Genomic DNA, 16253 nt, shown 5'->3' with positions numbered 1-16253 from the left:
AACTGACTTTTAATGGGTAGTATTATAACTGAAGCTATAGGTTGCAAAATCAAGCATTTCTTGTTCTTACTGTTTTTTTTAGTTAGCTTATGTACTAGCATAGCATACATCTACCCGATTAGCCTTCTAGCTTAGCTTATATTATATTAGGTATGTTTTTTGTCCAATATAGTTCCCAATTACGTTTCAAATTAATGATGTTTGTGTGTACTTAGCATGACAATTAATTTATTCAAAAGTTATAATAGTAATATTATATACTATACCACATTGCTATTATTGTGTAAAATTAATATTAAATTACTTTTACAGATCATAGTATGTTGCAACAATCCTTATCCTTATATAGAAAATACATTTGTAGGCATGGTTGTGTTTCCAGTTTGTTTTATTATTCAATACATAAGCATTCATTTTATATTTCAAGCATGTTGTTTGTAATAAACATCATACGATTGTGAAATAGGTTATAATTAGTCAAGACATCATGATAACAACTTTTGATCAGGCATTACTGCCTGGGTCCTAAAGGAGACCCGATTCCTGGAGGGGATTCGATTTCTCATGACACCGGAGCAAATTTACTCTATTTACAGATATGACGAGAGTGACGTATGTACACGAAAACCATCCCAACAGGTCTAAAATATAAACACTTATAATAGGCTTACCTTAGTGAATCAGTATAAGACAAAAACACGTTTTGAAAGAAGGATTGATGATGTATTGACTTATTATTTACATTTTGTTAATTTTGAACAAAAAAAGTTACATATTGTACATTTAACAGCATTTATTTTTCATATATATTTTTATATAATATTTAAATGTAAAAAAATATAGTCCAGTCTTTAAGTTTTTTTTCTAATGTTGGAGACTCCTGGTTGTTTGTAATGAAAACAGGTTTTAAGAAGAGTTTACAAATTAAAAGCCATAAAACCCCTTTAAATATATTGTTCAATTTCAATGAAAAGTAGCCTGATATTACTCTGGAGCTTTAAGACAAACACACCTTGTGGGCACTGAATGTGGGTTATGTTCCTGCATGTTGAGTATTTATAGCTGTACCCATGCAGGACAGTGTCATGTCCCAGAGGACTGAGCATGCTTTGAGCTTCTGTATCTGTTACAGACAAGGGAACTAAATATAGTCCGAGCCGGACAACAGCATGCACATGTAAATCTCACAGACCTCGACTCACTCTAGAGAATCTCCAGTTGTACATTGTCCTTGGGTCAGCTGTTAATCCTAATTGTTTGGTTATGGCATGATTCACATCTGCGCAAGAAGGGTGAGTCACTGGGCCTTCACTGCAGTGTGTGTGAATTTGATATTTCCTTTTATTATTGATCGTATCAGTAACGCAACAATATGGACATAAATGAAGGGCTTCTGCCGATGGTCGGATAATCTGATGGTCTGAAACTTTTTGTCAGGTTAAGATGTTTTATTTCCTTTAATGTTAGACCTTTTTATAGTGAGATCAAATGCAAACAAGAGATTAGGGAATTTTCTTTTTTAAAACCTAGTTTAAAATAAACATGACAAGTTCTTAGAAATGTACTTTTTGTATTCATGCTGGTTTTTGAAAACATACCATTTTCAAGAAAAGATCCAACTTTAGTGACTGTAAAACACCTACAATGAATGTACATTATCATCGTAATTATCATTAAGTTTTTGGGGAGTCGCACCATTTAATTTTACGCCACCATTTTACAACCGAAACCAACATTGTCATATAAAGGTCACATTAGCTGTTGTTTTAATAGAATTATTGACCTTTATAAACAGTCACGTTCAGTCATGAAGTCATGGTCTGCATGAGCACTCTCTGTGATATCATTTCCTGTTTTATTTTTTGCATGTTGGTCACACCACAAGCGGTTTTGTAAACAACAACTAAGAAATAATAATAAAAACCAATAACGTCAAACTACTTGATAATATTCAAGAATTTAATAAAAATATCAAAATGTATTTTAATACAGAAATTTAAACGGACATCCTAGAAGATGTGTACTAGGGGTGTGACGAGACAGTTAGCACACGAGATGAGACACGAGATTAAGTTCACGAGAATGAGACAAGATTTTTACACAGTATTTTTAAGAAATCCTCAGTGACAAAATACATGACTAGAAAAATAGTCTGCAGGTGCATTTGAAATGTTTTAACTAATCATCTTGTAATGAATGTCATTTCAGTTCTACTTTCTGAGTATGAATTATCATATGCAGTGAAAAACAACAATACTGAAGCACTGTAAAAGGTTTTGCCACAAACTCAACTGACTGGCTTCTCTCCTGTATGATTTCACATGAGTCTCTTCAGACCTTAAAGTACATGATTTATGAGCTTCTACAACTTTTGACCTCCTAACTGAACTCTTTTCCACAAATTGATCATAGAAATAATAACAGTATAAATAAAAATGGATAACAGTTTCTCTTAGTCTTATTAAGTGCAAGCAATAAGTGCAACCATAATCAAAGTACTCTCTCAATATTCAAAGTGCAAATAGAGACCAAATTGTTCTTCAATCATGATACAGAGCTGTGAGTTGGTTACAACTACACATCCCAGCCTAAGATAGCTTTCATATTGGGAGATATTTACATGCATCAGGAAGCCACTTTCAAAATGCAACGTACTGAAATAACATTTGAAAGTGCGCTCGCGTTTTACTTTCGCTTTCCGATGTCGTGATCTCGCATACTCTGTGAATAGGGAGCGGTGGTGCTGAGCGCACATTGTACAAGATAAGACGTTTGTCAGATGCTTAGGCTCTGTTGTGCAACGAATCCTCCGCCATGGTCTTGTCAGTCATCTCGACACGTGATCAGTGAACTCTGATTCCTGCTGCTCTACAGTACGTACCACTCTGCAGCTCATGTTGGATGAGCTGGATGGGATTGAAGCGACCGTTATCCAACTGAATTAAATGGTTTTTATTTCTATAAAAAGCAAAACGACAATGGAGGTGTAATGTAAACGTAGCAGTGGCATATTCATATACTCAGTAGCCACGTTTACATGTACACTTTTTTGTCATTCTGATTAAAATCATTTCGATTGAAAGATTCGGTGGACTGTTTACATGAGACGTTATCTAGTCCGATATGGTGTTTACATGTGCTTTCAATCCGAATTACTCTGTGACATGCGCATATTAGCCTATGTCCTGTTTTCCGCTTTTTATTCCTGTCAACATGGAGTTCCATTATTTCTTATGCACGCTATTTTTATGTAAAGTGTTGCTCTTAATAAAGCAACAGCGTGAATTTGTAGCATATTACTGCTGTAAGTATGAGGAAAAGACGGGCGCAGGAAGCTGACCTTTTCAGTGGCTGTGCATCTCTAAGGAGCATCTCAATACTACCCCTCCTTCCAAAGAAAAGCAGAAGCGTGTGGATGAAGGTCCGTAGTAATGATACACTGAGTTCCTTCAGTGTATTTAATAAATGTGTTGTTTCTGTTTTACTCAAGTTTGATTTTGCCGCCGCCATTTTGCATTCTGACGACCCCTGACCTCTTGACGTGATGGTGTAGACGCAAAGTAAGCGGTTTAATGCGTTTACATGGCAGAATTTTTATTTTGTTCGGTTTATAGAAAGGTTTATCCCACCCCTCTCAAACCGATTACAATTTCATTCGGTTTGGGCATTTTTATTCTGATTGAGGTGTTTATATGGAGCATTTTCATTCAGATTGGACTTTTTTAAACCGATTACAGTGCTCCATGTAAATGCACCTAGTCATGGCAACATCGCACGGGACAAATTTTCACCTCGATGAGAAATCTCGTCACATTTTAATCTTGCGAGATCTCGTCACACCCCTAATGTGTACCGAAGTCACTGCCTGCAATGTAAATTGTAATAAATTAATACATAGGACAAAAAAAGAGTGTTACGTCATTGACGCAGAGACATAAGGAAAGTGTTTCTCAACCAGGGGCCTCAGAAAATTTCCAGCTGGCGCCTAATAAGTTTGCCAAACTGAACAGCCAATCAGAGTTATCTTTCTCACCCACGGCCCCAACGCCGATTCAACATGCTGAATTGGGCAAAGTCTCGCCGACATGAGCCCGATTACAGCTGATATGTGGAACACATCGCAAAAACTAGCCCGACAGACATGGTTTGTTGTGTCCCGGCCCTTAGACAGGAAGGCCTGAATATTGTCTTGACTCTCGGAGTCTAAAAGGTTGAGAACCACTGATATAAGGTTTTATCTGAAGCATCTGATCTTGCTTTTTCTTTTATTCCCAAGGACCTGGATTATCAGAACAGGCAGTTTATGTAGATGATCAATGGAAAGTGACCTTTACGTCTAACATGAGTGGGTGCAAAAGAGAGATGCCGTTTGGACATTGACATTGTAGATTTAGCTGCCTATTGTTGTAATCTGAGGTGATGGGACTGTCGGATAACGCTGTGATCGGCCGTGGCCTGAACAGTCCTGACCCGCTGGTGCGTGAGGCCTATTTGATGGCGTACGACTATATCAACTATGTGACGGCCAAACCTGGCGTCCCGTTGGGTCCAGCACCATCCCGTGCCACGGCCGCCCTGCGTCACGCTGGAGATGAGCTGCTCGCTCGCTTCCCAATCTTCTTCCGCCGCTGGCCGCGTGTTTTCCAGGACGTGACGGACCGAACGGCCTGCTCGACCCTGGTTTCCATCCTGGACGAGCACTTTGCACCCACACGACGTAGAGAGCTGGCCTGGAGCGCCGTGCTGTCTGTGTTTGTCCTGGCTGGACAGCTGGCACTGCACTGCCAGGAAAGGGGCATGTCTGCTACCCTGCCCCAGATTCAGGAGTGCGTGGGTAGCTACGTAGAGAGGGTCATCTGCCCGGAGATCAGGGAAAGAGGAGGATGGGTAAGTGTCAAGGGTCAAAGATGTTTTGTTTTTTCCCCTTTGGTTCCCGTCTGAATCATTATGATGATTAATTAATGTCAGCAGATGCTTGTTTCACTGAGGCAGGTGTTTCAAAAATACTGTAGATAAGTGAAATCTGGAAGATGCTGTGGAGAAAGATCCGCTCTCCTGCAGAATTGGAACGGCATATTTAAATATTTTGGAAATTAGTTTGTGCTATTAGTTTAACGCACTGTAACAAACAGATTTCTCATGCTTACCTTCATTTTATTATCATACTTATTCTATTTATTATTACTCTCATATGTATTGAGTAAGTGAAAATTTCTTCATTAGAAAAGATCTAGTGCTGCAGTTAACTGCACTGGAAAAAATAACTTTTTATTTACCTTATTTTTAAGGTAACAGTGGGCGCGACCATTTTTACCTACTGTCATGACAAATTGGGTCCTCCCTTGAAATCAGGTCTCCACAAACTGTCAGTTAATAATTATCCTAAGTATATACAAATAATATTAATTTAAAATGCACATAGCTTACTATATAATGCATAAGGAAACAAATTAGTGCATAGCAAAACCAATTGAATGTAATTTCTTACACTTAATTAACTGTTAATTAATAAATAATAATAATAATAGGCTATTAAGTGAATAATTGAACATCATTCATTTGATTTATTTATAACTGAAATATTCAGACATTTAACACTTAATTTAATACATAATTACATTAAGGATGTATGTATAAACTAAGCTATCAGGCTAATCGGGTATCTGTATGCTATGCTAGTACATAAGCTAACTAATACAGACATAAATGGTCATTATAACGTAGTTGAAACAGCATTTATCATAACATGATTTTGTAGAATTTATAATTAGGCGCTAAAGAGAGTATCTATTAAAAGGTCCTGTGGGGTCCTGAAAATGGAGACCCGATTTTGGAGGGGGGGCCCAATTTGTCACCACACCGTTATTTTAGCTGTACAAAAACAGTCTGTTGTGCTGTTTGATGTTGTAAACTGGTATTATTTATGATATTATTTTAATTCATTCTCGTAATCATAAACACACTCGTTTGTAGCACATATAGTTTTACAGTAGTTTACTGCAGTTATTCTTTAGCCATAGCAACTAATGAATCGGAAGTCTCGCACATTCACAGGAAATAGCTTACTTCCGCGATGCTAAATAAGGTGGATACTTATTTATTTTTAAGTTGTTATTACATCTGACTTTGTGTTTTGTTCTCAGTCAGGTTTTATCAGTCGTTTTGGCGAGAAGCAGAATCTTGAAGACCAGGTGATGCGGGTGTGCTGCTGGTCTCTGCTCTTGCTGTGTTTTGGGATCTTTTCCTACTTTGTATGGACGAGAAGGAAAACTTAGACAACAGCGCCATCTGCTGAGTAAATGTAATAAGGACACTAATGATTCGCTTGGTTGTGTAAGATTGCTAATATATTACTGGTTTTGAAGCTATAACCCCAAATTGTTATATCAATTGTTAAATTAACTGTGAAGAATAAACCTTCCTTTGTTCATAATTACAATGTTACCAACATTAGTTTCTAGTTAGAACAGCTAATTATATCAGCCCGATATCCAATGTTTATGACCTAATGCTCATGTTTAATTATTTTTTTTGCTGCATATGACTGAAATGTTTCTCATTATCTCCCATTGATATTAAAGGTTTTGTTCGCTCTAAAATGAAAATTGGTTACCATCATTCTTCAGAATATCTTTTGTTTTGCAGAATAAAGTCGCTTGTACAGGAGGATGAGTAAATGATACTTAAATGCCTGAAATTAGCATTGTAGACTAATAAATTGTGTAGCATTTTTATTTTGCTTTTTACACACACACACACACAAAAAAAAGTATTTTCAAAGCCCCTATGTGTTTGAACTCCAATAAAATGGCTTATAAACATCCACCATGGAGTTATGATACATAAAAAATATAAAAAGAAATCTGAATTTAACATTTCAGGTCTCTACATAACTACCACGTGCGTTATTAGTTTTGATAACTTTAACATTAGTATCATGAACTAATGGACATACATTTTTCCATATTCATAGTTTTATTAAATATTTAGTATCTTTTTTCACTGTTAATTAAAATGTTTAGTATTTATTGTATATAGAAATGAACATCAAGATTAATAAATGAGGTAAAACACTTTATTTTCATTTCATGTTAGCAACTACTGTTAACATTCTTCTAATCACGTGTGGGAAAGTTATGACTGGAAGATTATCAAACTTATGACTGGTAACGTAAATATACTTTGGCACGATATGGTGTTAACTCAACTAGAGATGTCTGGAGGCAATCCCAACAGGTTTGACAAGGATCTGTCAGTGTATGTGACCCGTGAAGAATGAGGATGGGTTCAGATTATGTTCATTCACAAGTGCAAAGATATTAAAGAGGCAGACGTATTAACAGAAGAAAAAGCCTTTTAATGACATCTGTACAAACAAGAGGCAAGAACAGAACAAGAAAATTGAACTTTTGAACATTTTTTATCTTGTACAGGAGCAAAATGATACAGCCTGGAAAACGACACTTATATTAGAGAGATTTAAGCCAGCTCTTCCTCTCCCTCCTCCTCAAACTCGCCCTCTTCCTCCGCGGTGGCGTCCTGGTACTGCTGGTACTCAGACACCAGGTCGTTCATGTTGCTCTCGGCCTCGGTGAACTCCATCTCATCCATACCTTCTCCTGTGTACCAGTGGAGGAAAGCTTTGCGCCTGAACATGGCTGTGAACTGCTCGGAAATGCGCTTGAAGAGCTCCTGGATGGCCGTGCTGTTGCCGATGAAGGTGGCTGCCATTTTGAGGCCACGGGGTGGGATGTCGCAGACGGCGGTCTTGACGTTGTTGGGGATCCATTCCACAAAGTAGCTGCTGTTCTTGTTCTGAACGTTGAGCATCTGCTCGTCCACCTCCTTCATGGACATGCGGCCGCGGAAGATGGCGGCGACTGTTAGGTAGCGTCCGTGGCGCGGGTCGCACGCGGCCATCATGTTCTTGGCGTCGAACATCTGCTGCGTGAGCTCCGGCACGGTGAGGGAGCGGTACTGCTGGCTCCCCCTGCTGGTGAGAGGTGCGAAGCCAGGCATGAAGAAGTGGAGACGAGGGAAGGGCACCATGTTGACTGCCAGCTTGCGCAGATCTGCGTTGAGCTGGCCGGGGAACCTGAGGCAGGTGGTGACGCCGCTCATGGTGGCAGAGACGAGATGGTTGAGGTCACCGTATGAGGGTGTGGTGAGTTTGAGTGTGCGGAAGCAGATGTCATACAGCGCTTCATTGTCAATGCAGTAGGTCTCGTCTGTGTTTTCGACCAGCTGGTGGACAGACAGCGTGGCATTGTAGGGCTCCACCACGGTGTCGGACACCTTGGGCGAGGGCACCACGCTGAAGGTGTTCATGATGCGGTCGGGATACTCCTCACGGATCTTGCTGATGAGGAGGGTGCCCATGCCGGAGCCAGTACCTCCACCCAGAGAGTGGGTGAGCTGGAAGCCCTGCAGGCAGTCGCAGCTCTCGGCTTCTTTACGAACAACGTCCAGGACGGAGTCAACCAGCTCCGCTCCTTCAGTGTAGTGGCCTTTAGCCCAATTGTTTCCAGCACCACTCTGACCTGTCAAAGTAGTTAAAATATTTAAAACATGCTCATCTTGAACAAGTATATGGCATTTCATCAAAACAACAACAATACCCACCAAAAACAAAGTTGTCTGGCCTAAAGACCTGACCGAAGGGTCCGGACCTCACGGAGTCCATGGTCCCAGGCTCCAAATCCACCAACACAGCACGGGGCACGTATTTGCCTCCTAAAACATAATAAAACAGGGTTAATATGGTTTAATATATTAAAAATAAAAATGTTTATCATAACATGTTGGTTGTATTGATATGTGGACGTACCTGATGCCTCATTGTAATAGACATTGATCCTGTCCAGCTGGAGGTCGCTGTCACCATGATATGTGCCGGTGGGATCAATACCATGTTCATCACTGATAACCTCCCAGAACTATTGGATATAATAAAAAATATAAGTGACTTGAGTAGATTGGGCTTAAAGGGATAGTTCACCCAAAAATGAAAATTCTGCTATTTACTCACCCTCAAGTTGTTCTAAACCTGCATGAAGTTCCTTCTTCTGTTGAACAAAGGAAGATAATTTGAAGAATATGCGTAACCTTTGACTTCCATAGTATAGAAAACAAATACTATGAAAGTCGATGTGGACCAGAAACTGTATGGTTACATTCTTCAAAATATCTTGTTTTCAGCACATAAAGGAAATTCATACAGGTTTGAGGGTCAATAAATAAAGACAACATTTTTCATTTTTGGGTAAACTATACTCTTTAAAGCTACAGGCAACAATTAACGATGTTATCAGTAATTAATGTCAGATTTAAAAATCAACAATGTATCCATTCATACTGTGAACTGAAATATTTCTTTAAAACTATGTTTTTCAAATATTCACCGAGTGGGCTTTACAAAATGCGCCAATTGTTCACAAACTCCCACGCAGATTCCGCATTAACATGCATTTAGGCCTCATTAGTTGGATACAAAATCGTTGGCACATCTACTGCGCTTTTACACATAATAACTTAGATTAAAATTTGTTTTAACGTCGCAAACAATTGAACGTCTTTGAATTTCTCCCGCGCAAATCTCGCGCGCGCGGCACGCGCACCGGTTGGCTGAAATCCATTTCCGGCGCGTTCATAACCTAATCGATTTATTGGGGCCTATATTTCGGAAATAATGAAATATATATTTGAATGAACAGGTCGATTCTATTATATTTTAATTTTTTAATATTTAGTGTGATTATTTAGTTTAAAAAAAAGAAAGAAAAGAAATCTGGGCTGTGGCTGTTTTTAGACTGCGCGTAAACGTTCACTTCCTTTTGTCGCACTGCAGTGAATCTCACAAAGGGAAGCTCCAGACAGACGCCGGTGAGGACGAACAGTTGGCATCAAAATATCTCTTTTTTGGGGGGCAACTATTCAATTTAATCGTCTTTGAAAATCTTACAAGCATTTCACAATGTAACAAAATAAATCTTGAACGAGGAAGCACATGGATGACCTAGATTTCATTCAAACGAGATCAGAATTTCCGTTTTATGCGGCTCGTATTGGACTATACAACACATAAGAGAAAATAATAACGATTAGATTGACTAATTAGATTAGATTTCTATACATATTCTATTCTATAAATACTAATACTAAACATTAACCCAAAAATAACAGCAAATTTCGATTAAAAAAAAAAAAAAAAAAAAAACAGACCTTGGCTCCAATCTGGTTACCGCATTGTCCGGCTTGAAGATGCACGATTTCCCTCATTTTCAGTTTTGAGTAATAAGATATGAGAAGGTAGCTAACCTTTTTCTTTCTTCAACTGGTTGGGACTGGCGACTTCCCCCATATAAATAGACTCCTCACCCCCCGCCCCGGACACAAGGTTAGTATGTATCAACACACCATTAGCTGTCGTTCTAAAGCCCGCCCACAAACGCCATTCTGTCCAATCACAGCAGAGACTGAGAATACTGATTGGCCCTCAACCACTGTCAATCAAATTTGATGTCAACGTATGATTTCTACGGCAGCACTTTTTGTAAAAAAAAAAAAAAAAAAAAAAAAAAAAAGGAAGAAAAGAAAATACTTGAAATACCACAGAAGCAAAGCCCTGCAATGAAGCTGTAAATGTTCGAAAACACTTCTTTGTTTATGTCTCTGAAACGTTCTGTGTGCCAAGGCTTAGTATAATAACAGGAAGTAAAATTTAACATTCTATTTACAGGCAAAAAAAACCCCCATAAATATCATAACATAAATCGAAAAATGTATAAGATGTATAGAATATTTAATAAACACAGAATATCTCAGTACCCATAAGTGTTAAATCAAAATATTATACATTTGTCCTGCGTTTACTACATAGAGCACTTGTTTCATTATTGAGAGCTACAACTAGAAGCAAGTGCACAGAGCCAGAGATGAAGCAGCATATGATGTTTATTAATGTTTTGGCAGCATGAAGCCCTTTGTAGTGCCAGTCAGGCTTCTCAAATCAAAAAGAAGAAAAGTTAAAGGGCTTTTGTGCTTTTGTGTATGTGGAAATGAAGAAGTGTATTAATAGGGATTCATGTTTCTGGTTTGGCTGCAGTTGTATTATTAAAGCTAATCTGACTGTAGGAGAGGGAATGCAGGGTAATGTAATCTGCCTTGGCGCAGTTGCTGTGACTTAAACCTGGAGAATGAGGGTTTGCCCCATGCAGTCGTCCTGCTGTATCATGGGCAAAGTCCTCAGGGGTTTTCAGAGGGCTGGCCAGTTAAGACTGCAGATACTGTTACAGAAGCAGATGGTTCGCTGATGTGTTTGTGATTCAAATCATTTGAAGTGAGGCTACTTATGTACTCCTATTGTTTCACGATTAAAATAGGTTAATTACAGTGAATACTTACATATTACTTAGATGAGTCATGGCAGTTTCATGAGGTCTTTTCAGTATTAAGCCAGCTCTTTTGCCAAAATTGATTCCCCCTCTTGTCGTTCCAAACCCATATGTCTTTTTTTCTTATGTTGAACACATCTGAAATGCTTTTTGCACCCTGACAAGAGAAGTATAAAGAATGTGGAATATAATATTTAGTAAGTATGCAGTGAGAAATATGATGTGCCAGTTTCCCAGGGAAGGTGTAAGTAAAAGAGGGTGGAGTGGGTCGGGGTTTTTATGAAAGTGAGATCTGGGTGAGAGTCAAACATATTTGAAAAATAGATATATTTTCATTTTTATGATGTGTCATGTTTGTGAGATCTAATATATTAGACTAGTGTTCATTTTTACTGTTCATTTTACCTTACCTTCTACCAAATTCCCTTTAAAGTCAACATAACATGCATGTTCTTAAAGTCTAGTCGTCATGAAAATAAAATTCCCCATATCTGTTTTGTTAAAGCATGTTATAGATCTTACTGTAAAGGGATAGTTCACCCTAAAATGAAAATGAAGTCATCAATTACTCACCCTGGTGTTGTTTTAATGCCGTACACCCTTCTTTCTTTTTCAGACCACAAAAAGAGAATTAAAAAACATCCCGCTCCCGCTCGTCCATATAATGGCAGTGAAAAAGTATGCAAAAGTATCTCAGAATGATCCTATGTAACATGTGAGATATATTCCAAGTGTTCTAGGGGTTTATGATAGGGTTTAGTGAAAAACAAATTAAATTTAATGTATTATTTAAGGAAAATCCTGACCTTGGCCGTTGGTCTTCTGTGCTCGACTGCGTTCTTGAGACTATTAGTGCTAATAAAATACAACCCATGTTCTTTCTTCTCTGAGGTGAATATACAGTATCTGCTGTGTTCATCGCAACAAGAAGTTATTGTGTTCACATCCGTCAGCTGTCATTCTGGAGATATTCAACTGTGACGAAAGTACACAGATAGGGATGGCATGGGATCATTCTGTGATACTTTTGCATGGAGAAATTTGTTAAAAAGTCCCGTTCGCGCTCGTCCATATAATTACTTTTTAAAAAAAAGCTTGATGGCTATGATTGGTTAGATCGCCCTGTCAATCAAACTACAGGCGAAGGGTCAATTGGATTGTAGCGATCTGGATATTGGTAAACATTATTGAATAGCCTAGGTGACAATAATAGAGAAGGAAAGTCAGTTTTCACATAAAAAGCTTGATGCTGGTCGCTATTCACTGTCATTATATGGACGAGCGCGAATGGGACTTTTTTTTTTTTTTTAATTTCTCCATTTGTGGTCCGAAAAAGAAAGAAGAGTATATGGCATTAGAATAACACCAGGGTGAGTAAATGATGACTTAATTTTCATTTTAGGGTGAAGTAACCCTTTAAACCCACCCCTCCACAACTGAATACAAGCTCACATAAATTTTTCAGTGCAATTCAATCAACAACCGATGCAGAGGATCAAATCCCTGCCCTGTATTTTTTATCTAATATCCAGATCGCTACAATCCAATTGACCCTTCGCCGGTAGTTTGACTGACAGGCGATCTAACCAATCTTAACGCCAAATCCGCCGTTATGTCCGACAAAGCAATCAGGAGAGTTAAGCCCTGGGTATACTTTGTTTTTTTTTTTTACACGTATGCTAGTGTATGCGCACAGTCGAACGCACTGCCTTGCAAAGTAAACTTCACTTGACTCATACATGTACACAGGCTTTCGACGCATGCGCAGATTTGAGCAATCTCTCGCCACGAGTTACAACCCATGTAAACATCTTTGTATTCTTTCATGCTAGAGTTGTACAAATGAGGGTACTTTTTAACCTCTTCACACAATCTCTCGTCTTTGTAGGTCTCCATCGTTGCTGTAGCTTGCATGTTCTGTTCTGTTTATGCAGTTTTTCTTTGACTACCTTGTGAATCGACGCCCCCAGGGCACGGTTGCCACCTTGTGGATAAACTAATTACTGCAAAAAAATGAAATGCACATGTGCAATCTGCACGTACAAAAATTGCGCGTTACAAAAATCCGCCGCTGTGCGTACAATACGCGCATAATCTTCTGATGATGAAATTCACATCACACACACACTGACCCTCGCATATGTGTAAAAAGTGAACAGTACTTTGGGCTTTAGTAGCTAGATTAACGTTGGTGGACTTGAACTTGAAAAATGGTGTGTACTGACGTCTTTCTGCGGTTGAAACAACAGAAACGATCGGTTCACGAGCCGCTTGAACTGAGGTGCTACAGCGATCTGTCACAACACATTAAAGAGCCACAAAACGGTATTTATTGCTTAAATTTCTTTAAAAATTACAATTCGTTTCATATCAAAAGTAACCTGCTCTGTCTTATCTGTCCATGCGTTGTCAGTGTCCTCTTTGCTCCGTAATGTATTTTTCACTGAGTGAGAACATGATGTGTCGTGTGAGAGCGGCATGGCTTGTCGTAGCAACATAACAACAGTAACTAAAGGGGGCGGGTCTTTGCGAACAGTCAATTACAATCCAATGAAGTTACCATGGATAAAATCTTGTTCTGCACTAATGTTTTTTTTTATCTTGTTTCACTTGGAAATATGTGACATTACAAAAGTAAAATGGGTTACAAACAGGGATTCACACTGACTTTCACTCAGCGGCCATCTTAGTGTTGCAGAAAATAACATCAGATACATTATAAAGACAATCTGGCACACCCTGTCTAACCGTCTCTCTTCACGCCTCTCTAATAGACCCACACATCAAAATATGTGTAAGTCATTACAGCACAACAAAAGATTATTAAAACATAATGATTTCAATTTAAGGTAAAACATCTAATTTGACATTATTAGAAGCAGTCATGAAAGTTCATTTAAGTGGCCTTTTATTTCATTAAAATGATCTGTATAAAGATTTGAAGTACACTAAAAGTAGTACACACTTATTACAATTAAACTCAATTCTTTTTCACAATGGGATGAATGCTGTTAATGAGGAAGTCATAAATAAAAGGGCTCGTGTCTTTTCTTCTTTCACCACTTCTTCTTTGATCCAGCTGTCGCAAAAGCTTTTTTTTTTTTTTTTTTTTTTGCCTGCTAAATGAATTATTTATGCCACAGGGGAGCTGGACCTGCACATTTATGTAGTTACACTGTTTTGTTTTTAATAGATTCTGGATAACAGCAGTACAGAGCCATGTGAGGACATTGTAGTCTATGTTACAGTTTGGTTTTATTGAATTGTCTGCAGTGTTCTTGTCTTCTGTTGAGTGAGCGCCTGGTCAAAGATGCCCTGATGTGACACACTGAACGTCTCTTGTACGACTCTCTGATTCAGCATATGTCCTGCCAGTGCACCATGTTTGTGCTTACGAAGGCAAGCATTAGTATTACTCACACTAAACACTCATGATTTATAGTTCTCATGCGGTGGATGATAAAACAGGGTAAAAATGATAATTTATCCATGCACATAATTATTTTTTCATGTGGCTCGTGATCAGAATAACTTCCCCTCCCTCTTGCAGCATCTCTTCTCTTCTTTGATGATGAGGGCGGGGCAACCTGTCACTCACATGAGATCCACCAATAGCAAACCACAACCATCCAATCAATTCCCCACAGACAAAATCAAGCCCCGCCCTACATTTGTTCTTGTTCTCATTCTGATATATGTCACAATAGGGAAAAAGACCAGCACAACTTTATTGTATGTTATTTACAATTAAATGAATATGTATTATAGTTTAAACTGATTGAACTTAAGAGTGATTTTTTTGACCCACTTAGGTAGGACTTAAGTACATCCTTATATATAATAGTATTTATGGTAAATAATATGCTAAAATATACTTCAATGTCACTTGTATGTCATGTATTAAAATATATTTGTAACTGCACATTTATAATGATGAAGGTGAAATTTAGTACATATATTTTAATAAAATTATATTTTACATGTGCTTTAGTATGTAGGTAAACACATCAAAATACTATGTGTACATATTTAAAGCAATACAAAGGATTATTAAAACATAATGATTTAAAATATACTTTAAAGTAAAACTTTTAATTGACATTATTACAAAGTGCACTTTTTAAAACTACTTAAGTGTGTTAAGAAATGGTCATGAAAGTGTCTCTTTCTCTTAATCTCTTTAAGTACACTTAAGTGGCTTTTGATTTCATTAATATTATATTATCTGCAAGTAAAAATGCTTTTAAGATTTAAGTACACTATAAGTTCACATTCAATACAATTAAGTGCACTTATTTTTCCACATGGGTAATAATCATACAAAAAATGTCCTTAAGTAGATTAGCGTTGTTCCACAGAGTACCTCTCTCTAAAACCTGTGTGTGTGTGTGTGTGTGTGTGTGTGTGTGTGTGTGAGAGAGTGTGTGTGTGTGTGTGTATTGGGTAAAGCAGACATACTGCTAGGCTGCAGCTCTTCATTAGTCATGGTAAGATCTCAGTGTGGAATATCTTGCATACGAGCAGCTGTTTCTCACTGAGCATCAACTGTAGATGGGAAATTCACCCAGATCCCACAGGATATCATGATCCACACAATCAATATGTCATGATCTGTAGTGCAGCACTGTATATAACAAATTACGACTGCAGTGTTACATAAAGCACTGCGTCAGATGCACTTTCTGTTGTTTGTTATTCAGGAACTGTTCCTTTAACATGTTGCTCTTTGTCTCTCGTACAGTAAAGCTGCCCTTCCCCCACAGCCTGAGTCACAGCCCTTCATATCACTTCCCAGAGTCAGCTGTTCTAGTCGCGACTGCTTAGTCTTCTTACACTGAACTCACAAGCGAACACAAGATT

The 16253-nt window shown here is 38.2% G+C and overlaps 2 protein-coding genes across 2 annotated transcripts; one reads left to right on the top strand and one right to left on the bottom strand.

Moving 5' to 3' along the window:
- Positions 1-1083: 1083 nt before the first annotated feature.
- On the top strand, positions 1084-6718 carry bcl2l16 (BCL2 like 16). The gene is made up of 3 exons (XM_051903231.1): positions 1084-1292; positions 4277-4887; positions 6144-6718. Exons 2-3 carry the CDS (start codon positions 4420-4422, stop codon positions 6273-6275), a joined length of 600 nt encoding a protein of 199 aa, XP_051759191.1. The 5' UTR covers positions 1084-1292; positions 4277-4419; the 3' UTR covers positions 6276-6718.
- Positions 6719-7336: 618 nt separating this feature from the next.
- Positions 7337-10389, bottom strand: tubb2b (tubulin, beta 2b). Its single transcript, XM_051903230.1, has 4 exons — positions 10222-10389; positions 8828-8936; positions 8623-8733; positions 7337-8540 (listed from the first exon to the last, which is right to left on the bottom strand). Exons 1-4 carry the CDS (start codon positions 10276-10278, stop codon positions 7480-7482), a joined length of 1338 nt encoding a protein of 445 aa, XP_051759190.1. The 5' UTR covers positions 10279-10389; the 3' UTR covers positions 7337-7479.
- Positions 10390-16253: the final 5864 nt, after the last annotated feature.

This window comes from Ctenopharyngodon idella, chromosome 8 (assembly GCF_019924925.1).
Source record: "Ctenopharyngodon idella isolate HZGC_01 chromosome 8, HZGC01, whole genome shotgun sequence".
Lineage (NCBI taxonomy): Eukaryota > Metazoa > Chordata > Actinopteri > Cypriniformes > Xenocyprididae > Ctenopharyngodon > Ctenopharyngodon idella.
Note: the sequence above shows the minus strand (reverse complement) of the source record. Positions and strands in the feature narration are given on the sequence as shown.